A 19618-nucleotide genomic window follows, 5' to 3' on the forward strand; every position below is an offset into this window, starting at 1 on the left:
TCCAAAGCCCAAAGCAGCAGGAATAAACAGAACACTTCCCACCCACCCGGCCCCCTCCCCAGCGCCCGCGCCCCTCGCTGGGAGTCCTTTCAGGTCACCTTAACTCTGCCCCTCTGCCGCCCGCAGGCTCCGATCAATCGCCAGGTGAAACCTAAACCGCGGGGACGAGGGGAGCGCCGGAACCCGACGGAGCTGCTGAAGGTCAGGGTGCTCTGCTGGGGGGGGGAGGATGCTGCACCGGGACCCCGTGCTCGGGGGATGCTGCACCAGGACCCCCCGCACGCAGCCGGGGTCGCACTGAGCGGCTGCGTCCCCTCGGGGAGCTCAGAAGGGGGCTGCAGGAGGGCACAGGGCAGAATTTGGGTTGGATTCACACGGTTACAGCCTACACGGACACGGCTCTCGTTGCTGTCTTGGTGCGGTGGTGTTTGTGGGGCATCCTCGGGGGGGGGCGATGGGATTTGCGGGCTGGCTCTCAGGGTGGGTTTGGCCAGCACGATTTCTCCCGTGCCCCCTAAAATAAAATTGTCTATTTATTGTGTGCGCTTCCCCAGACCTACCAAATACCGCAGTGCTCATGAGGGCCCGTGCCCGTGCCAGGATCTCCAACCACCACGTTAAATAATTCACCGCCCCGGAGCTGTAACTTGCGCTCCTCTCCTGGAGCTCGGGCCCTGGGGCACCCCAGTGGGGTGGGGGGAACCGGCTGCAGCGTGCCTCAGTTTCCCGATCTGTTAGCGGGGAGCTCGGGGGAATAAGGTGGCAGAGGAAACCCCTGTGGGTGTGCGGGACCTCGAGCGCAGGGGAGGAACTGGGGATCCTTTGGTGCTCGCTGCCGGGATGCTCCGTCCCTGGTGGTTTGGGGTGCTTGCTCTGGGATGCTCCATGCCCTGTGGTTTGGGACGCTCACTCTTGGGGTGTTCCATCCCTGGTGCTTCGGGATGCTCTGCGCCCAGTGCTTCGGGATGCTCCCCCTGGGATGCTCCGTCCCTAGTGGTTTGGGGTGCTCTGCACCCACTGCTTTGGGACATCCCCCCCGGATGCTCCATGCCCCATGGTTTGGGATGCTCGCTCTTGGGATGCTCCTTCCCTGACGCTTTGGGATGCTCTGCACCCACTGCTTTGGGATGCTCCCCGCAGAATGCTCTGTACCCTGCGATTTGGGATGTCCCCCCGGGATGCTCCGTACCCTGATATTTGGGATGCTCCCCCCGGGGCTGCTCCGTCCCTGGCGGTTCGGGACGCTCTCTCCGAGCTGCTCCACACCGCCCCCCGTAGCGGGTGCTCCCCACCGGGCTCAGGGGGCGGCAGGAGAACCCCCCCCCCCCCCCCGGGACAGAGTCCACCAGCAGGATCGGGGGGGGGGACGGGGACGATGACACCGCGCTCAGAGCCAGCGGCTCCCCCTCGCCTTTCCCCCCGGGGGCTGCCGCCTCTGCGGGCGCCCCCCGACCCCCCCAACTCCCCCCCCCCGGGGGTGGGGGTGGGCGGGGGCCAGGTGCTGCGGGGCGGGGCGGTACCGGGGGGAGGTCCCGGGGGGGGGGGGGGCTAAAGGCAGGTGACCGGGGCGGGGTAAGGGGGGGGGGGAGAACCGGGTCGGGGGGGGGGGCGGCGCGGACGTGAGCCGGCCCGGGGGGGGGGGGGGGGGCTCGGCGGGGCCATGCGGCGGCAGCGGGCGGCGTGAACGGGGCCGGGCGCCATGGCCGGGGCGGCGGGGAGCGGCGGGGAGCGGCTGCGGGCGGTGCGCACCGAGGGCGGGGGGCGGCCCGGCGGGACCCCCGCTCCCCGCCGCCGGGGGCTGCTGGCGGCTCCGAGCCCCGGGGCTGCCGCCGCTACCGCTGCCGCCGCCGCCGCCGCCGCCGTCGCCCCCCGCCCCGCCGGGCCCCCCCGGTGCCGGCGGCGGCTGCAGAACTGCCTGTACAACGTGCTGGAGCGGCCCCGCGGGGGGGCCTTCGTGTACCACGCCTTCATGTGAGTGCCGCGGGACGGGACCCTCCGGGTTCGGGGGGCCGCGACCCCCCCGGGGGGTGGCGCTGAGAACCGGGAGACCCGCGGGGCGCGGGGTGCGGGGTGCGGAGCTTCCCCACGCTCCCACCGGGGTTCTCCGGGTGAGCGCCGAGCCGCGGAGCTCCGGTACCGGGCGGGCAGGGGGCGAGCGCCGAGCCGGGGAGTGCCGAGCCCCGGTGCTGAGCGGGTGCTGAGCCCCCGACGGCTCCCCCGGTGCCGCGCTGGTGCCCGGGGCTTGCTCTGCGCCGTGCTGGGGGCACCCCCGGGGCACCCCCTCGGTTTGTCCCCGTCCCCTGCGAGCCCGTGGGGACCCTCGGGGACGGGGGTCTCGCGGAGGGGGCGCGGGGCACCTCTGGGTGCCACCGGGGACCCGTCCCCTGGGGTAGCCGTGGGGCAGGCGCACCCCCAGTCCCCAGCTGGCACCCCCTTCGCTGTGGCTGGGTGGGATGGGGGAGGCGAGCAGGGGGGCTCTTGTCCCCGGTGAAAGGCTGGCGGCGGTGCCCCTCGAGCTGTGCCCTCCGTGGTCCCCAGCAGTGCTGGTCCCCAGCATTGTTGGTCCCGGGGATGCTCCAGGAGCTGGGCCCTTCCCGGGCAGTGCCGCCGCTCCCCAGCCCCGCCATCAGCGGACGCACGGGCTCAGCTCGTGGCTGAGGGGTGAGTTCTGCCCCTTGGGGTGTCCTCAGGGGGCTGGAACCGGGCTGCGGGGTGCGCCCAGGCACCGGGGGGCTCCACGCGGGGCTGCTGGAGGGGCTGCGCTGGCTGCCCCCACCTGGGACCCTGCTGGGATGCTGCTGGGACGCTGCTGCTCCCTGCCCGGCCGTAGCCGTGCAGAAGGTGATGTTTTTCCCCCAAAATCTCGTGTTGGCTGCGTGTACTCGGTGTGCACCCTGCGACCCTGCTGGGCACGGCTCCCCACAGAGCGAGAGCCCCAAATTTTGGTTCCCTGGCTCCGTTCCACAGCGGTGCCCGGTCGTTAGCGGGGTGCGCGAGCTGCAGCTCGTTAAGAGGCAGGAAAGTGGGTCTTGCGTAAGTTAGCACTTTGCGATGGCAGGAGGAATTTGTCACTTGATCGCAGGGCACCTGAGCTCCCTGGGGAGCCAAGAGAGGAGCCTGGGGCCCATTTGTAACGCCTGCCGACACCTCCGCAGTGTGCTGTGGAAATAATACCTACGTTGCAAATGCTGCCCTCGAAAGCTTTTCCTGCGGGGAATTAGGGATGGCAGCCAAAACCTCCTGGTACGGGAGGGGGGGGCAGACTTTTTTTTGGCGTACTTGCCGGGCTTCTGCACTGGGAACCTCCAGGTGGGCCCAGGCATCCTCCTCCTCCTGCAGTGCCTTCTCCCAACGTGTGTTTTTCCCCCAAAACAGCAGCACCAGACCGAGCGGGTCCCCTTGTAGAGCCACGGAGCTGCGGGTCCCGCCAGGAGATGGTTTTGTCCCGTCTGTGAGCCCCTGCTGTGGCTCGGGGCAGCTCCCAGGGGCTCATCTGCTGGGGCTGGACCTGGCCAGGGCCACAAAAGTCTGTCCCGAGTTGCTCCCATTGCCATGGCTCCATCCTCGCCATGGCTCCGTCCTCCCCCTAACTGCAGGTCAGGGTTTTGTTAAAGGAGATGCGAGCACTGCTCACACCACGTATGCGGTCGTCTCCTGCCCTCGGGGCTGAGAGCACCGGAGTCACCGGGATGGGGACGGGACTCGCGCCCTTCCCCAGCTCCACCTGCACACAGGGGCTGGGGTGCGCGGCTGTGCCTGTGCCCCTGTCCCTGCCGGGATGCCTGGGAGCCCCAAAAGCCCAGGAAGGCTCCGTGGTGGGCGTGCAGGGTGCTGCAAGCTCTGTAAGACTTCCCGGGGAGTTTGGCTCACTTCTGGCTTCCAAATTTTCTCTCCCACGGCAGATGGGAGCTGTGAAGCTGTTGCAGCGCTGGGTGCTGGCGTTCGCAGGAGTGATTTGTGTGCCTCAGCGCCAGAGGAGTGGGTTTGGGAACGAGGAGGACGGCGTTACCCCTGCTTGTTCGGGGGACACTGAGGCACGGGAGATGCCCCAAGGTCGCCCAAGGTCGGGGCAGCGCCGGTCCCAGGACCCATCCACGCCTGCGCGCTGCCTCCCCCAGCAGCCTGGCTCCGAGACAGGGCTGAAAACGGCTAAAATGGAAATACCCGCTGAGAAGCGGAGTGCTTCCCTCCTCTGAGCAGTTTAACGTCTGGGAGCACGTAGCAGGGCTGAGCTGATACCGCTTATTGGAAAAGTTCAGTCTCCTTCTGCCGGCAAATTGATCCCAAATAGTCCCCGAGTGGCTGCTCGGGGCTGGGCCGATGCTGGCCCCCCTCGCGGGGTGGGTTTGTTGCTGGCTCATTTTGCAGCCCCCTCGTCCTGCCCCAGGTGCAGAAATAGAGCCGAGGCGGGCGGTGGTGGCCCCATCCCCTCTGTCCCCTTGCTGCGGGGCTGTGCTGACCACACCGAGCCTGGGCTCGGCTGGCACCAGCTCTAAATGGGAGCTCCTAGCCCGGAGCTTACAGAGAAAATCTGGGAGCGTGACTGGAGCCTTAACCGACAGGCTTTAGAGCCAGAGGCATATAAAAGCTTCCTTTTTCGATGTCCTCCCTCCATGTGCATCGCTGTGGTTGGGGGGAGCTCGCTGAGGAAAGCAAAGCCTCGGGGGGAGCGGCGCCCTGCCCTGGTGGAGACAGGGCTCTGGGTGCTCATGTTGGCAGCACGGAGCGGCACCAGGAGCTCAGCTCAGCACGCTTCCACCCCTTAGAGGAGCGCTTTAATAAAGAACACTTTGGCCTGGAGCGAACTGGGGAAGACCGAGCCAGCAGCACTGGTAGCATCCTACGACCCCTGCCCGAAGCACAGCCCCCAGGGCAGGGCAAGGCGCGCGCCTCCCCGTGCCGGCTGCTCTGGGAGCACCGGTGGGACGGTGCCAAGCTGGTGTGCCTCTATTTACCCCTCCTGGGGAAGTGTCACCCCGTGCCTGGGGCTGAGGATGGGGCTGGGACGTGGAGCGAAAGGGCAGCGCAGAGCTGGAGGGGGCGTGTGGTGCCCCTGGTTTGGCTGCGGGGCTGTGGGCATCCCTGCTGGTGCTGGGGGGCACGGGGGGCACGGGGCAGCACTGGTGGGTCCCTCGGTGTGCCAGCCGGCTGCTGGCTGGGGAGCAGGCTGCTGGCAGCTCCTGGGCTTTCTGCTCCTGTCCTGTGATGGGAGAGGCTGCGGGGAGTGGGGTGGGATGGCTGCTGGCCGCCCCACTGCAGGGTACGGGGCTCTGCGGGGGGACCCTCACCGCCTCCCTCCCTCCATTGCTCGGTGAGCAGGAAATCACCTTCCCCACGATGCTGGGGGTTTTGCCGCCGTGCTCAGTGCCTGCAGCAGCCCCGATCACTGCTTAATGCTTCGGCGGCGCATGGCAGGGCCCTGCCAAACCCACCTGGGGCCGTTTAATGGGCTGGAGCCCCAGAGGGTTTGCAGGGGAAATTGCTTCATCTCCTGCTCGGCGCTGGCTGTCCTCCGCCTGCCCGGTAAAACCCTCTGGTGTTAAGCTCCGGGCTTTAACTCGCTGTCGCTCTTGCTCTGGAGGGACCTGGCTCGTCCCCAGCCGCTGGCATCCCGCACGGTGGCTCGTTTGGGGAGGAGGAGGAGGAGGAAAACCCTTCCTGCCCGACTGCTGCGTGCAGGTGGCCAAAATGAAATGGGACGGTGAGGCCAGGACCCTCAGCTGCTGGAGCTGTGCCCTTGGAGCTGGGGCTCTTCCCTTGGGGCCCCAGGGGACACCCTCAGGGCCACCCCCCCTTCCCCTTGCCCAAGCTTGAAATGGGAGCTGTGGATGGGGGGGGGAAATGCCAGGGGAAGGAGAAGGCGACGCAGCAGTTTCCTGAACCTGTCGCAGTGTCGCTGGGGCATAAAATGAAGTGACTATGGTGCAACGTGAAACTGCACATTGATTTCCTTCTTTTTTTCTTCTTCTTCATTTCCCCTCTTGCTGCTCCTGCTGGACCCCGAGCGCAAGGTGCAGGGTTTGGGGCCTGGGCCTGGCTGGCCCCAGTGGCGAGGACGGGGGACAGAGGGGATGCTCTTGGAGAAGCTCGGGTTGTCTGTCCCCTGCAGCGATGCCCTGGGGCGAGGGGACGGAGTGGGGCTGAGTGCCCTGACCTCCCCCCCTCTGCCCCCACATGTGCAATGCCCTCGGGGGGTCTCATCCTGCTTCGCCTCCTCGGGGCTGCTCCTGTCCCCTTCCTGCTGTGCTGGGGTGCGCGGCCCCTCGGGAACGGGTCTGGGAACTCACTCCCTTTCCTCCCCCTCCCCTCAGCCCGTGGCTTGCCAGATGATTCAAGAGCGAAACTATCTCAGCTGCTCCGTGTGAGCGTCTTGGCACCATCCGCAGGAACCTTGTGACCGTTCCCCCGCCAGGGCGCGGGGCCGGGGGGCCGGGGGGCGATGCGGGGCACGGACCCCAGGCGGGTGATGCACGATGCTGCTCGCAGGCTCGGGCTCGCTCTGGCTGGAGCACGAAGGCCTCGGGGCCCTTGGCACCCACCCGAGGGTGCAGGGGTGCGTGGCGTGGCCCCACGTGGGGCTTGGCAGGGGAGGAAGATGCTTGCCTGGCCGTGCAGGGCAGCGGTGCCAGGGTTTTGTCACTCGTGCAGCAAGTCTGTGCCTGGCTGCCTTCACCGGAGCGCCCAGCAGGGAAGCACGGAGTGGGACATCATCCAGAGCCGCTGCTGGATGGTGACACTGGGTCCCTGCGTGGCCACGGGATGAGCCGTGCAGCCCGCAGCCGGGCTCCTTGTCTCGGCCCCGCTTGCACCCTGCGTGCCAGCAGCCCCCATCCCACCTCGCCCCCACGCACCCCCCGGGCTGCCCAAGCTGGAGGCACAGCGGCTCTTAGGGCAGCACCTTCCCCTTCCCAAGGGATTGGGGTCTGCGGGCACTGGGGTCGGTGGATCCACGCGGGCTGGGCAGGAGCAGCCACCGACCTCCTGCATGGCCATGGGCGAGTGCCCAGCGCGCTGCTGCGGCTCTCTGCGGCGCGGGACAAGGAGGCGGCCGCCCCTGCCATGGTTACGGGCACAAACAGGCCTGCTACACCGCCGATATTTATATCCCCGGGGCAGACAGGCCTCCTGCGCCGCCTCTCCTGCAAGGCTGCTGCGCGAGGGACAGGGGATTTATAAGACACGCTGTTTATACAGCTGCAGACGGTGCTCGGGGTGCTGAGCCTGGCGGGCTGGGGATGTGGAGAGCAAAGCACCATCCCTGTCCCCATCCCTGTCCCTGTCCCCGTCCCCATCCCAGCCAGGCTCGGGTGGTTTTGTCCCACGAGCAGACTCGGTGCTCGGGCTGGGGGCGCCCAGCGCTGCCACCCAGCACCGCGGGGACCCGGCAGTGCCACAATGGTGCTGGGCTGAGCCGGGGCCGGCGGTGCCGCTGGTTCCTCTCCCTGCCGGGGCTGTGCCGGGCTCGTCCCCAGGCCGAGCTGTTTGCACTGCGGCGCGTGGTGTTTTCCTTCCGCCGCGTTACCGCCGGGCTCTGCCGTGCCGCCGCCCGCAGGGGAGCGAAGCAGCGGGGCCGGGCACGGGGGTGCCCAAACCTCACCCCCCATTTCCTAGCCTCGCCAGACCCCGCGGGGTGCAGCACCCGGGGCTGGAGCCTGTCTGCCCGGGGGTGTTCGGCCCGTGCTAGCTCAGGTTTGGGGGTGCTGGGGGTGCCCCTGGCTGGCCGGAGCTGACCCCATCCCATTTCCCTGAGCTCAGCAGCTTCCCCTGCTCCTTCTCCTCTCCTGCTGCTGGCGTGGCCAGAGCGGCCGGGAGCATATGGCAGAGGCAGCGCTAATGAAGATTAATGCGAGGAGGTTCACTTTCTCCAACCAGACCTGCCCCCCCCCCCCCCGCCGGGTTTTAATTAATATTTTGGGGCACGGCGGGAGGAGTGTTCCTGCGGACAAGCTCCTTCCCTGCAGGGTGTGGGGAGGCAGAGGAGGTGCTCCCGCAGCCCCTGCGATGCTGCCTGGCTGCAGCACTTGTCCCCGTGTCCCCTCCCGCATGGGGACATGGGGGGCCTGTGGGGAGCCCCTTTTCTGTCCCCCCAGCTGCCTCCCAGCACCTGACCCTCCCCTAAGCCGCTTAGGCGCTGCCAGCAGCCAGGCCGGGGCGCTTGCCCCAGCTTTGCAAGTTAATTCCTAGCAGGTGATGTGTTCCCACAAAGTTGCTTTCCCTGCCGGGCCGTGGGGGCCTCACATGATCGTGTCCTTCACAAAACCCCGCTGCGGGGCCGGGGGCCAGGCAGGAGCATCCCCGGGGGTGGCACTGGGGACAGGGGCTCTCGCTGTGGATATCCACCACTGCAGAGTGGTGTTCCCGACCAGCTCGGTGCCCGTGCAGCCCATTGCGGTGCTCAGGGAGGAGGGAGCCCAGTGGGGCCAGCGTGTGCCAGGGATCAGAGACCCCCCCCCTTCTGGCCCCGGCTTGGGCGAGAGGCACAAATCTTCGCAGGCTGGGAGATTTCTGCATTCTCTTCTGCTTTGTGCTCCGCTGCCCATGTAATTGCCTGCCAAATCCCAATTGTATAATCTTTACTGCTGATGGTGCACAAAGGCTCTGCCCTGGGCTGCTCAGCCAGGGCTTGGGTTTGCTTCTCCGGACGAGCGTCGCGGCGGGGAGCCCAGCGAGCTGCTGCTGCCCCCAGCTGCTAAGGGCAGAGCTGCTGCATGGGGCAAGGGCTCTGCTCCTCGTGCAGGGGGCAGGGGCTGGCTGCAGCCCCTGGCCCCACAGACGGGGAGCACCTCAGAGCATCGCATGGGGCCGTGACGCCCCCAGCCCCTTCGTTTGGGTGTGTGTTGTTCCAGCTCTGCCTTCCCCTTGCCCTGCGTCCAGCCCTTCTCCCGTTTCCTTGCGTTTTTCTGCCGTCAGCCTCGTCTCCAATTTCCCCTCGTGGCAGTTTTGGGGAAGGGACCTGCCTGGCCCCTTCAGGCTGCTTTCTGACCCAGGTCTTGCTCTCGCTCCTTTTGCACCATCCCCACCAGCCCGGCTTTGTGCGATGCTGCCGGGGACCTGGCCACGCTCAGCCTGGGGACCCTCGGCTCCCTCTCCCCAGTGCTCAGTGCCTGAGCCACCTCCCCTTGGCCTGGGTGCTCCCGAGGAGGGCACCGAGCATCCAGGAGGATACTGAGCATCCACAGGGCACCAAGCATCGTCCCGGCAGACACCGCTCCCCGTGGTGCCTTCCTGCAGGCGTGCGGGTCTGGTTTCAGCCCCTCAGCCACCCCGGGCAGCCAATTCGGCTCCAAAACTCCATGTCAGCAGCAAGAGGAGACGAGAAAGTGCTCTGAGCCGGCCTCGGGCAGCGCGGTGCTGCCGGCAGTGGGGCCGAGCTGAGCCCTGCACTCTCTGCAGCACCGCTGGTGAATCCCGGGGGCTTTGCTTGCATTGGGGAGATGGTGCAGGAGCTGGATGGGGTGCTGGGGCCACCCTGCTTGCACCACCAGCCCCTGTCCTGGCTGCCCTGGTGCTGCCCGTGGTGGGGCTCCACTCCCAGCTCTGTCCCCACTGCCCCCAGTGGTGCCCGGTCCGGGGGGCGCGGTGCCGGTGCCCCCGTGCCGTTACGCAAGGCGGCTCCAGCGGCGCCCTCTGCGCGCCATCACGTGGGCCGGTGGCACCAACCCTCCGCTTTCCATTTTTAGAATCGCTGGATCAGGGGAAAAAATGTATTTTTGGAGAGTTTCATTTGCTTCAGCTCCAGAGTCTATTTTTCTTTTCCCCTCCTTTTTATTTTAAATGGGCCAAAGCCCCTTTCGTCTTACCCCAGCTCTCGGGACAGGCAGCCTCAGAGCTGCTCCCTGCTGACTCTGCCCTTGGGTCTCGCCTGGCCCAGCCGTTCCCAAGTGGCTCCGCGTCCCTGCTGCGGTGGCAGGTCCCCATGGTGGCAGCGACAGCGGGGACAGTGGCTCTGGTCCCCCTTCTGCCTGGGGGGGGCCCTCCAGCTCCTGCCCTGCTTTTAATTAGCGGTTGTTTTGCCCGGGGAGAGGCTGCAGGGCTGCGGCAGAGCCTGGCACTGAGCCCCACGGCTGCTGGAGCCAGGCCTTCCTCCTCCTCCTCCTCCTCCCCCGTGTGCTGTGGGGTGGCCTGGGGACATGTCCCCATCACGGGGGTCCTGTGGGGCCCAGACCCTCTGGTGCAGCTGCCAGAGGGTTTGTCGCTGTGATTGCCTGGGGGGGAGGCACCTGGGTCCTCCAGCACCAGGGTGCTTCAAGCTGGCCCCTGGCCCCCTCCGCCTGACCAGCAGCGAGATGTAAACCCCCCCCCAGCCCTTGCCTGTCCCCTGGGGACATTGCTCCCGGTGCTGGCAGTGGCAGCGGGGAGGCCGCGTGCAGGGGCCGGGCAGTGTCCGAGGTGACCCCTGCAGCCCCCGCTCCTGGGTGAGAGGGTGGGGACGCCGTGGGGGGGGTGTCTCGGCCTCGCACACCCTCGCCGTGCTCCCCCGGGTATTTCTGGGCATTAAATACCCCAGAACCACAGAACGGCTCGGGTTGAAGGGACCTTCGAGATCCTCCGGCTCCAGCCCCCCACCATGGGCACGACCCCTGCCCCCAGCCCCGGCTGCCCCCAGCCCCATCCAGCCCCTGGGGGCACTGCCAGGACCGGGCACCCCCAGCCCCTGGGGGCCGCCTGCTCCGTGCCCCACTGCCCTCGGGGACCGAATTTCTTCCTCCTGCCCATCCCGAGCCCACCCCCCCCCGAGCGGGCGCCGTGCGGGACCCGCGGGCAGCGGCTGCCGGGGGCTCCTCGGGGCGCGCTCCGGGCGCAGCCCCGCACCCTGCGCGCTCCCGAGCCGCTCCCTGCCTCCCCCTAGGGGCAAAGCCCGGCCTCGGAGGCTCAGCCTCGGCCGCCGAGGAGGTCCGGGCTCCCCCCGACGCCTTCCCACCCCGTGCGCTCTCGTTGCAGCTTCCTCCTCGTCTTCAGCTGCCTGGTGCTCTCCGTCTTCTCCACCATCCAGGAGCACCAGAAGCTGGCCAACGAGTGCCTCTTCATCCTGGTAAGGGGGGTGGGGACACCCGTGCTGAAACCACCGCAGCCCCCTGGAGACCCCCTTCCCAGCCCTCAGCCCGTGGGTTCCACCGCTGGTCGACGCCGGTGGCGATGCCACCCGTCCCGGCACGTCGGGGACGCTGCGGGGTGGCCTCGCGGCTGCGGGGTCCCGGCGGCTCGGGGCGGCCCCTCGGCGGGGTGGGGAGGCTCACACCGCTGGGCAAGGCAGGGCAGGAGGGGCTAAAAAAGGCAACTTTCCCCCAAAGTGTCAGAAACGGCTGACGCCGGAGTTCGTGCGAGCGATGGGGACTAAATCGGGAAGGTCCTTGTGACTTTCCCCCGAGTAAGCAGAACGGGGGCTTGTTTGTGCGGGAGGTAGGAGGACAATGCTGACGGAGGAGGAAAAGGACCCGGCTAAATTTGAGCTTGGCACAGGTAGGAGGGCTGGACTGCTCAGACAGCCTCGACTGCCACGGCCCCAGCGTCTGCCCTGCCTGCCCCGCACCGGGAGCTCGGAGCCGTGTCACTGGGGGTCTCCTGAGGGGTGTCCTGGGGTCTCCCCGATCCAACGTTTCCTTTTGCACCCCCAAACCCTCCCTGCGCCGTCCTGCCTCCCCTGCCCTCCTTGTTTCACCCTGCTTCTCCCACCGCAGGAGTTTGTCATGATCGTGGTGTTCGGCATGGAGTACATCGTCCGCGTCTGGGCGGCCGGCTGCTGCTGCCGCTACCGGGGCTGGAGGGGACGGCTCCGCTTTGCCCGAAAACCCTTCTGCGTGATAGGTACGGGGTGTGGGGGTTTGGGGGCTTTCAGCGTCACCCAGGCCATAAAAACCCCAACACCCGACCCTCACGCTCGTGATACGTACGGGTTGCTGGTGTTTGGGGGCTTTAAGCATCACCCAGGCCATAAAAACCCCCACACCCTGCCCTCGCCCTCACTACCCGATAGATTTCATCGTCTTCATCGCCTCGGTGGCCGTCATCGCCGCCGGCACCCAGGGCAACATCTTCGCCACCTCGGCGCTGCGCAGCATGCGCTTCCTGCAGATCCTGCGCATGGTGCGCATGGACCGCCGCGGCGGCACCTGGAAGCTGCTGGGCTCCGTCGTCTACGCCCACAGCAAGGTGAGGGCAAGGCGAGGGGGTCCCGGTGTGCCCCCCACCCCCCCGCCCCGGCCCCGCTCACCCCGCTGCCCCGGCAGGAGCTGATCACCGCCTGGTACATCGGCTTCCTGGTGCTCATCTTCGCCTCCTTCCTCGTCTACCTGGCCGAGAAGGACGCCAACGCGCAGTTCGCCACCTACGCCGACTCCCTCTGGTGGGGCACGGTAAGCTCAGCCCCCATGGCCCTCCAGCCCTGGGAGGGGACCAGGAGGGTGGGACGGAGCCGCGGGGGGGGAGCTCCCTGCAGGGCCCCCCGTTCTCTGTCCCCGCGCAGGTCACGCTCACCACCATCGGCTACGGGGACAAGACGCCGCAGACGTGGCTGGGGCGGATGCTGGCGGCCGGCTTCGCCCTGCTCGGCATCTCCTTCTTCGCGCTGCCCGCCGTGAGTAGGGCTGGGACGGGAAGGGGGGGGCCGCTCCCCCACCCCGCCACGTGGCAAAAACTTGGGAGAAAGGGGCAAAATCCACCCCCACGGACCCCATCCCCTCCTGTCCCCAGGGTATCCTGGGCTCTGGCTTTGCCCTCAAGGTGCAGGAGCAGCACCGGCAGAAGCACTTTGAGAAGAGGCGGACGCCTGCAGCAAATCTCATCCAGGTAGCACAATCCAACCCCGGTCTGCCTGACCCTGCCCGTGGGTGTCCGAGGGGTGTCTCTGCCTCCATGGGTCCCCGTGGCGGGGACAGGAGGGACAGCAGGGGGGGCTCAGGCCAACCCCGATGCCTGGGGGACTCTCTTGTGCCCAGGCTGCGTGGCGGCTGTACTCGACGGACGCCAGCCGAGCGTACCTGACGGCCACGTGGTGCTACTACGACAGCCTCCTGCCCTCCTTCAGGTAGGCAGGGTGCAGGCGAGCGGCCGCGGGGGGGCTTGCAGAGGGTCCCTGTAGGGACGAGGGGACACATGGGGACGCCGAGGGCTCGGTGTGGACCGCGGGGCTGAGCAGCTTCTTGCTCAGCCCCAGGACGCCAGAGCTGCAGCTCAGCGGCTGCCAAACGCCCAGCTCCATCCTCCCCCTGCCCTGCCCTCAGCACCCATCCCACCGCCCCCTCTCACCCCATCCATCGCCTTCCTGCGGAAAGGGGACGGTGCTGCCGGTCGCGGGGACCCCACGGCCGCGGCGGTGGAGCTGCAGCCGGCTGAGAGCCAGAGGGACCCACGGGGCACAGCAGGGAGCCCCATGCCCCGTCCTGCAGCGCTCTCACCTCCCGAGGCCTCCCAAATGCTGCTGCCACGTGTGAGCGAGGACCCCGAAGCGTCTCCGGGTGCCCTGCGTGCTCCCAGCCCTGCCCTCCCGTCCATCTTCGGTTTTGTGTTCTGCTGCCGCTCACTTCTCGTGTTTCTTTGCCATGACAAATTTGTGATTCTGTTTCGCTCTTTATTTTTTTCCAAAGGCAGGGTTCTTAACAGCCCGGGAAGCTGTGCCTCTGGTTCCCGAGGAGATCTGGTGCCCCCGGTGCATCGCTGCCGAGCGCGGCGGTGGGCTCTGCGGTCCTGCTGTGCCGGGAGCCTCTTCTCCTGCAGCAGAGTGAGGACAGGGCCGGGCTCGATCCCTGCGGGGTCTGAGCCTCCCCCAGCTGCTCCAGCAGCACACGAGTCCCCACGTCACTTGGAGGCAGGTCCCTGCAGCAGGGACGCTCGTCCTGCCTGTCCCCTGCCTGTCCCATCCCAGTGGCGTTGCCACCACCTCTCAGCTGTGCAGGCTGCGTGGGAGCCCTTCCCCTTCCCCTTCCCCTTCCCCTTCCCCTTCCCCTTCCCCTTCCCCTTCCCCTTCCCCTTCCCCTTCCCCTTCCCCCTCCCCTTCCCCTTCCCCTTCCCCCTCCCCTTCCCCATCCCCTTCCCCTTCCCCTTCCCCTTCCCCTTTCCCCTTCCCTTTTCCCTTCCCCTTCCCCTTCCCATGCCCACGTCCCCAGTGCTGCCACCCAGGCAGGACCCCAAGGTGGAGGTGGGGACGGGGTGGCCGTCCCCCACCAGCTGTGACACCGAGCTGCCCGTTCAGCCCCGCTGCAGACCCCGTTCCCATCGGGGGCAGAGGCTGCGGGTTGGGCTTCGTGCTCTCCCTGTGCCCTAAGGTCGGCCGGAGCTGTTAAGAAGCTGGTTTGTGAAAGCAAGCGCGTGCCCTGCCTTTCCTTCTTGTTTTGCTCAGTTGTGGTTTTTTTTGCTTTGTTTTGCACAGAGGACCTGCTCCAGCCTTGGTTCGCTCCCCCTGTTTGCTTTGCCGAGTTTTAATTTCTCCATGTTTTCATTTAACCCCGACCTCAGAGAGCTGGTCCTAATGTTTGAGCATTTGCACCGAGCCCGCAACGGAGGATTTAGGAATTCAGAGGTGAAAAAATGGCCTGACGGAGCCCCACCGCCGCCTTATCAGTCCTTCACCTCTGCCCAGAAAAGCGCCGTCCCCGCGGCTTGTTCAGGGGAAAGGTAGGGAGCAGCCCGCCGCGGCTCCGTGCTGTCTCTGCCCGCTCCTCTGTGTCCCTGCGTGGTGCCACCACCGTCACCGCGGCGGAGCAGCCCCCGGCCCCGCTGCCCCGGCAGCACCATGCCGGCCCCCCCCCCCCGTGCCGATTTTTGCCCCGGCTGGTGGCCCCCCCGGGGGACCGGCCCCTTGGACGGACGCTGTCGCAACGCCATGGAGCCCCTTGCAATGCTCAGCCCCAGCTCTGCCACGTGCCCGTGGTGCTGGGATGATGCACGGGGGTGCTGAGCGTGGTCCTGAGTTCCGAAGGCTGAAGAGCACCCGGGGGACCCCGGCGTGCCACTGAGCCTGCCGCCCCGGGCATCGGCGCTGGGCGCTTGGGCCAGCGGCAGGGTTAGGTGGGGAGAGGGGGCTCTGCTCCACCACGGCCCCGTGCCTCGGTTTCCCCTGAGGGGCTGAGGGGGACCCGCTCCCCCCAGGTGGCCCCCAGAGGTGAGTATGGGGTGGGGGGCTCCTCCTGCGGCAGCACCCGCATCTGCACCCCAGGTTTCCTGGCCCCACATCAGCCACCCGGCTGCAGGAGCTGGCCGGCCGGCCCCATCTCCACGAGCATCGCCTCTCATAACATCTCATCTTGTCTCTCTCCTCCCCCTCCTGCTCGCCCCCTGCTCTCCATCCCCCCACCTCCCCCCCAAACCTTCTCTGCCCCCCACTCACCCCGAAGCTGGAAGGAGGAGGACGCGCAGCCCCACAAGTGCTTGAGCCTCAGGTAACGTTCGCCCCCGAGCCGCCTGCCCCGTCCTGCAGCGAGCGGGCACGGGGACCCCACGAGAGAAGGGGTGCAGGATCGGGCCCATGGCCCCCATGGGGTGCACAGGGCCGGCACCGTGCAGCCGCCCGGCCCCGCACGCGGCTCCCACCGTGCTTTTTTACGGAGCTGCAGGACTTTCCTCCGCGAGGCAGATGTTGGTGTTTATGCAGGACCTACACAAACAACGTCGCTCAGCTCCTTGCCCCCGCAGCGGGAGCAGGGTCTGTGCGCCCACGCTGCGGGGTCGGGCACGCTGCGGGGTCGGGGGGCCCTAACCCATGCCGGCCACCCCCTAACGCTGTTTCTCTCCCGTGTCTGCCCCGACCCCAGGCAGATGTTTAGTGGTAAGCCGAGGCTCTCGCGGACGTGGGCCACGTGGAGACGGAGGTACCGGGGCCAGGAGCCGCCGGGTGCATGGGCTCCGTGCGGGGCTGCCTGCTGGCCGGGGGGCGAGGCAGAGGGGCAGAGAGGGCAGAATGGGGTTGTCCTGCTGCGCGGGGAGGTGCTGCATGGCTTGGGCTGGGGGCTGGCTCACACGGTGCTCCCGCACCCACGGTGGCCGTGCCTCGGTTTCCCCCTCCGCGGTGTGGCTGAGCCGTGCTGGGCTTGCCGTGTCCGATGGCAGCAAAGTGGGGCACTTGGATAAACCCCGTTGCAGCCTGTCCTGCAGCCCGGAGCTCACAGGGAGCGACCCTTCCCCTTCCTCCAGCTGTGGGTGCTTGCAGCAGAGCTGCCGGCTGCAGCAACCTGCCCGGGTAAAGGCAGGAGCCCGGTGCCCCCAGCTCCTGGCTGGGGAAGTCGAGGAAGGCGCCCGGGTCTCACGGAGCCCCCGGTGCAGCGGGCGGGGGTCTCCTCACGCCGTGCTTTGCTCAGGACCCTCTGCAGCTTCGGCTTCCTCCGCACCGGGGCTGTGCATCGCGGGGTGAAGCTGGGCCCCTTTCTGCTCAGCCTCCTCGCATGTCCCAAAGCGTGCTTGCGGTCCCGCGTCACACCGGAGGCAGCACCAGGCGGTGTTTTTGTGTAGGTCCTACATAAATGATGTCTGTTGTTCCCTCCCCAAGCCAGCAAAGCTTGCGCTGGGGCTGCAGAGGGGCGGCTGCGCTCAGCCCACAGGAGCAGAGCAGGAGCTGGGCGCTGGAGGAGGAGGAGGAGGAAGAGGAGGAGGATGGGGGGGCCTGGCCGGGCTCCCCAAACCCCCCCCGTGCCAGCCAAGCTGGGGCAGGAGCAGGGCTGCTCCGTGTGGGGCCGGGGCCGGCTGCTCTGCTGCGTGTCCCCCCTCTGTGCCCGTCTGTCCCCTGTCCGTCTGTCTCCTCCTTTCTCTGCTCTCAGAAATAAAAAGTTTAAACACCTCCTGCACGGGCATGCGGTAACGCCTGCTCCCGGCCTGTCCTGCACTCGATCTCGTGCCCAGTTCGTGTTCCGGGGGCTCTGCAGCCCCATCCTCCCCCCCCGTGCCCCTCTTTGACGCTGCCGTCCTCTGCCCCGCAGCACCAAGATGGGCATCAAGGACCGCATCCGGCTGGGCCCCCCGGGCAGCCGGGGCCGGCAGCACCTGGGCCCCCCCCTGCAGCGCTCCCCCAGCCCCGAGGACGTCCCCGAGGCCTCGAGCCCCAGCAAGGTGCACAAGAGCTGGAGCTTCAACGACCGCACGCGCTTCCGCGCCTCCCTCAGGCTCAAGCCGCGGCCCCCGGCCGAGGGTGAGCCCCGGGAGCGGGCTGGGGGGCGAGGGGTCCCGCTGGGGGTGGGTCCCCGGACTCTGCCACGCGCTGCTCTCGTGCCCGCAGCCGACTGCCCGCCGGAGGACAGCGGCGAGGAGAAGAGCCCCCCCTGCGACCTGACCTTCGAGGACATCATGCCGGCGGTGAAGAGCCTGATCAGGGCTGTCCGGTGAGCCCGTCCCAGCCCAACTCCCCTGCATTGCCTCTCCCGTCCCCAAAACAGCGCTCGGGGCGAGCAGATGTCTCCGGAGAGGGGGGCGGCGAGCGGTGTCCCATGGGTGCTGGGGGCTCTGCCCCCCCTACCCCGGTGCCCGCAGCCACCCCGCTGTCCCCGCAGGATCCTGAAGTTCCTGGTGGCCAAGAGGAAGTTCAAGGAGACCCTGCGGCCCTACGATGTCAAGGATGTCATCGAGCAGTACTCGGCCGGGCACCTGGACATGCTGGGCAGGATCAAGAGCCTGCAGACGCGGTGAGCTGGGACCCACAGGTGCCGGGGGGGGGCTCTGGGTTCCTGCAGGTCCCCCCCCCCAAGCCGTGCCCGTCCATCGTGACGCGCAGGACTCGTCCCACAAGCCCCATCCCTCACTGTCTCCTGTGTCCCCTGGGGACAGCGTGGACCAGATTGTGGGCAGGGGGGGGCCCGCTGCGGACAAGAAGACGCGGGAGAAGGGGGAGAAAGCGGCGCCGGAGCCGGAGCCGGTGGACGAGCTGAGCATGATGGGGCGCGTGGCCAAGGTGGAGAGGCAGGTGAGGAGGGGACGGCCACCGGCGAGCGCGTCCCCGTCCCCTGGGGTCCCCCGGGGGCCCGCTGAGCGCTGCCCGCCCGCAGGTGCAGTCCATCGAGCACAAGCTGGACCTGCTGCTCGGCCTCTACTCGCAGTGCCTGCGCAAGGGCTGCACCAACTCCTTCAGCCTGGGCGCCGTGCGGGTGCCCCCCGGCGAGCCCGACATCACCTCCGACTACCACAGCCCCGTGGAGCACGAGGACATCTCGGCCTCCGCCCAGACGCTGAACATCTCCCGCTCGGCCAGCGCCAACATGGACTGAGGGGCAGCGGGGCAGGGCGGCGGGGACGGATCCGGACGGCCTGCCGCGGGGGCGCAGGACAGGGTGCGGGGGGCGCGGGAGCCCCCACGGCATCACCCAGCCCCACCGAGCCGCGTCCAGCACCGCGGTACTTGGACCTTGCGGTGAGCCCCCGGGCGGTGCGCGGGGCACGGTGGCAGCAGCGGGATGGGGTGCGAGCAGGATCCGACCACGCTGCGAGGCGGAGGAGCCCCCCACGGGGGGGGTGTTGCTCTGGGCTGGAAGCCCCCAGAGCAGGGCACGTGTCCATCTCCCCAGCAGGGTCCTGCCCGGGTGCCACCCGCTCACCCCCCAGCGCCACCACCAGCTATGCAAGGCTCCAGCCCCTCGCTGCCGGTGCTGAGCAGGGGTGCTGGGGCACAACCCGATGCGGTTTTATGGCTGCAGGTCGGGGCAGCGGCGGGGGCCTGCCCGGTGCAGGGGGCAGGGGTCTGACCCCCCCAGCCTGCCCTGCCCGGGTTCATTCCCCTGCTCCCCTGCTGGACCTCCAGAAGCACAGCAGCGCCTTCTGCCTGCCCGTGCATGCTCCCAGGGCAATATATATATAGGAGATATATATATATATATTATATATATGCAATAATGTCTGAATATGCAACACCCCCGGGGAGACCAACCCGGGGGGACATCGTAGGCAATAAGCAACCCCCCCCCCCCCGACAGCACACAGGGCTGGATCCTGCTCCCCCGGGGGGTCCTGAGGACTCAGGGCCGGGTGGCAAACCTCTGCTGGAGGGGGTGTCCCTGTGCCCCCCCCCCCCCTTGCACGCTGCTTGGGCCGGTTTCCAGCCCCGCACGGCTGGGAACGACCGTGGTAGTGCCAAAATTCGCTGAGCCGGGGCTGGTGCCCCCGGCGCTCTGGGGGGGGGTGGCTTGTGGGACCTCCCAGCTTCAGGCTGTGGGATTTCCACCCCCTCCCCAGCCCCCCCCCGTAATGCTTCTGCTCCCAGCAAGGGGGGGGCGCTGGGGTTGCCCCAACCTTGCTCGTTAGCCTCATTAGTGCATGTGGCCAGCGAGGGCCGAGCTTGCAGCCCCTCCGTGCTGCTGCCGCACCCCCCCCGGCCCCCTTCCCATCACCCCGGTGCGCCCATCCGTGGGTGCCTGGTGGGCAGGGGGGGGCTGTGGGTGCACGGCGGGGGGGGGGCCGTGCCGTGGGTGCCCCGGGGCGAGGGTGCATGCGACAGCTTCGCCCCCAGCCACGCTCAGCAGCCACCCCGTAGGACCCCCCCCCCCCCCAGGGGCTGGCTGGTCCCCGCAGACCTCCCCAGCCGGCGGTAGTTACCTCACTTTATTAACTTATTAACTTATTTCTTTCATTAAAATTTGAAGCAGACGCTGCCTGCCCGCCTCGTTTCTGGCCCAGCTCTCCCGAGAGGTGGCACTCCAGCCCCGCGGCC

At 68.0% G+C, this 19618-nt stretch overlaps 1 protein-coding gene across 9 annotated transcripts; it reads left to right on the forward strand.

The window, feature by feature from the left end:
• Window positions 1-1681: 1681 nt before the first annotated feature.
• Window positions 1682-19554, forward strand: KCNQ4 (potassium voltage-gated channel subfamily Q member 4). Of its 9 annotated transcripts, none has more exons than XM_083809980.1 (15): window positions 1682-1971; window positions 10942-11032; window positions 11679-11805; window positions 11975-12150; window positions 12228-12353; window positions 12437-12574; window positions 12691-12786; window positions 12936-13024; window positions 14452-14610; window positions 15330-15374; window positions 16905-17113; window positions 17201-17303; window positions 17472-17603; window positions 17746-17881; window positions 17964-18314. In XM_083809980.1, the coding sequence occupies exons 1-15, from the start codon at window positions 1700-1702 to the stop codon at window positions 18180-18182; spliced, it is 2118 nt and encodes a 705-aa protein (XP_083666106.1). In that variant the 5' UTR covers window positions 1682-1699; the 3' UTR covers window positions 18183-18314. The 9 variants fall into 9 exon arrangements, with proteins under 9 accessions (XP_083666106.1, XP_083666107.1, XP_083666104.1 ...); XM_083809981.1 differs by having other exon boundaries at window positions 12464-12574; XM_083809978.1 differs by having other exon boundaries at window positions 17746-19554.
• The last annotated feature ends 64 nt before the right edge of the window (window positions 19555-19618 follow it).

The sequence above is a fragment of the Anser anser genome (genome assembly GCF_964211835.1).
Source record: "Anser anser genome assembly, chromosome: 24".
NCBI classification, from domain to species: Eukaryota; Metazoa; Chordata; class Aves; order Anseriformes; family Anatidae; genus Anser; species Anser anser.

Coding starts and splice junctions, on each gene's coding strand:
- KCNQ4 (XM_083809975.1), top strand. CDS start 1,700: ATGGCCGGGGCGGCGGGGAGCGGCGGGGAGCGGCTGCGGGCGGTGCGC. Junction 11,033..11,678: donor ACGAGTGCCTCTTCATCCTG/GTAAGGGGGGTG, acceptor CTCCCACCGCAG/GAGTTTGTCATGATCGTGGT. Junction 15,375..16,904: donor CACAAGTGCTTGAGCCTCAG/GTAACGTTCGCC, acceptor TCTGCCCCGCAG/CACCAAGATGGGCATCAAGG.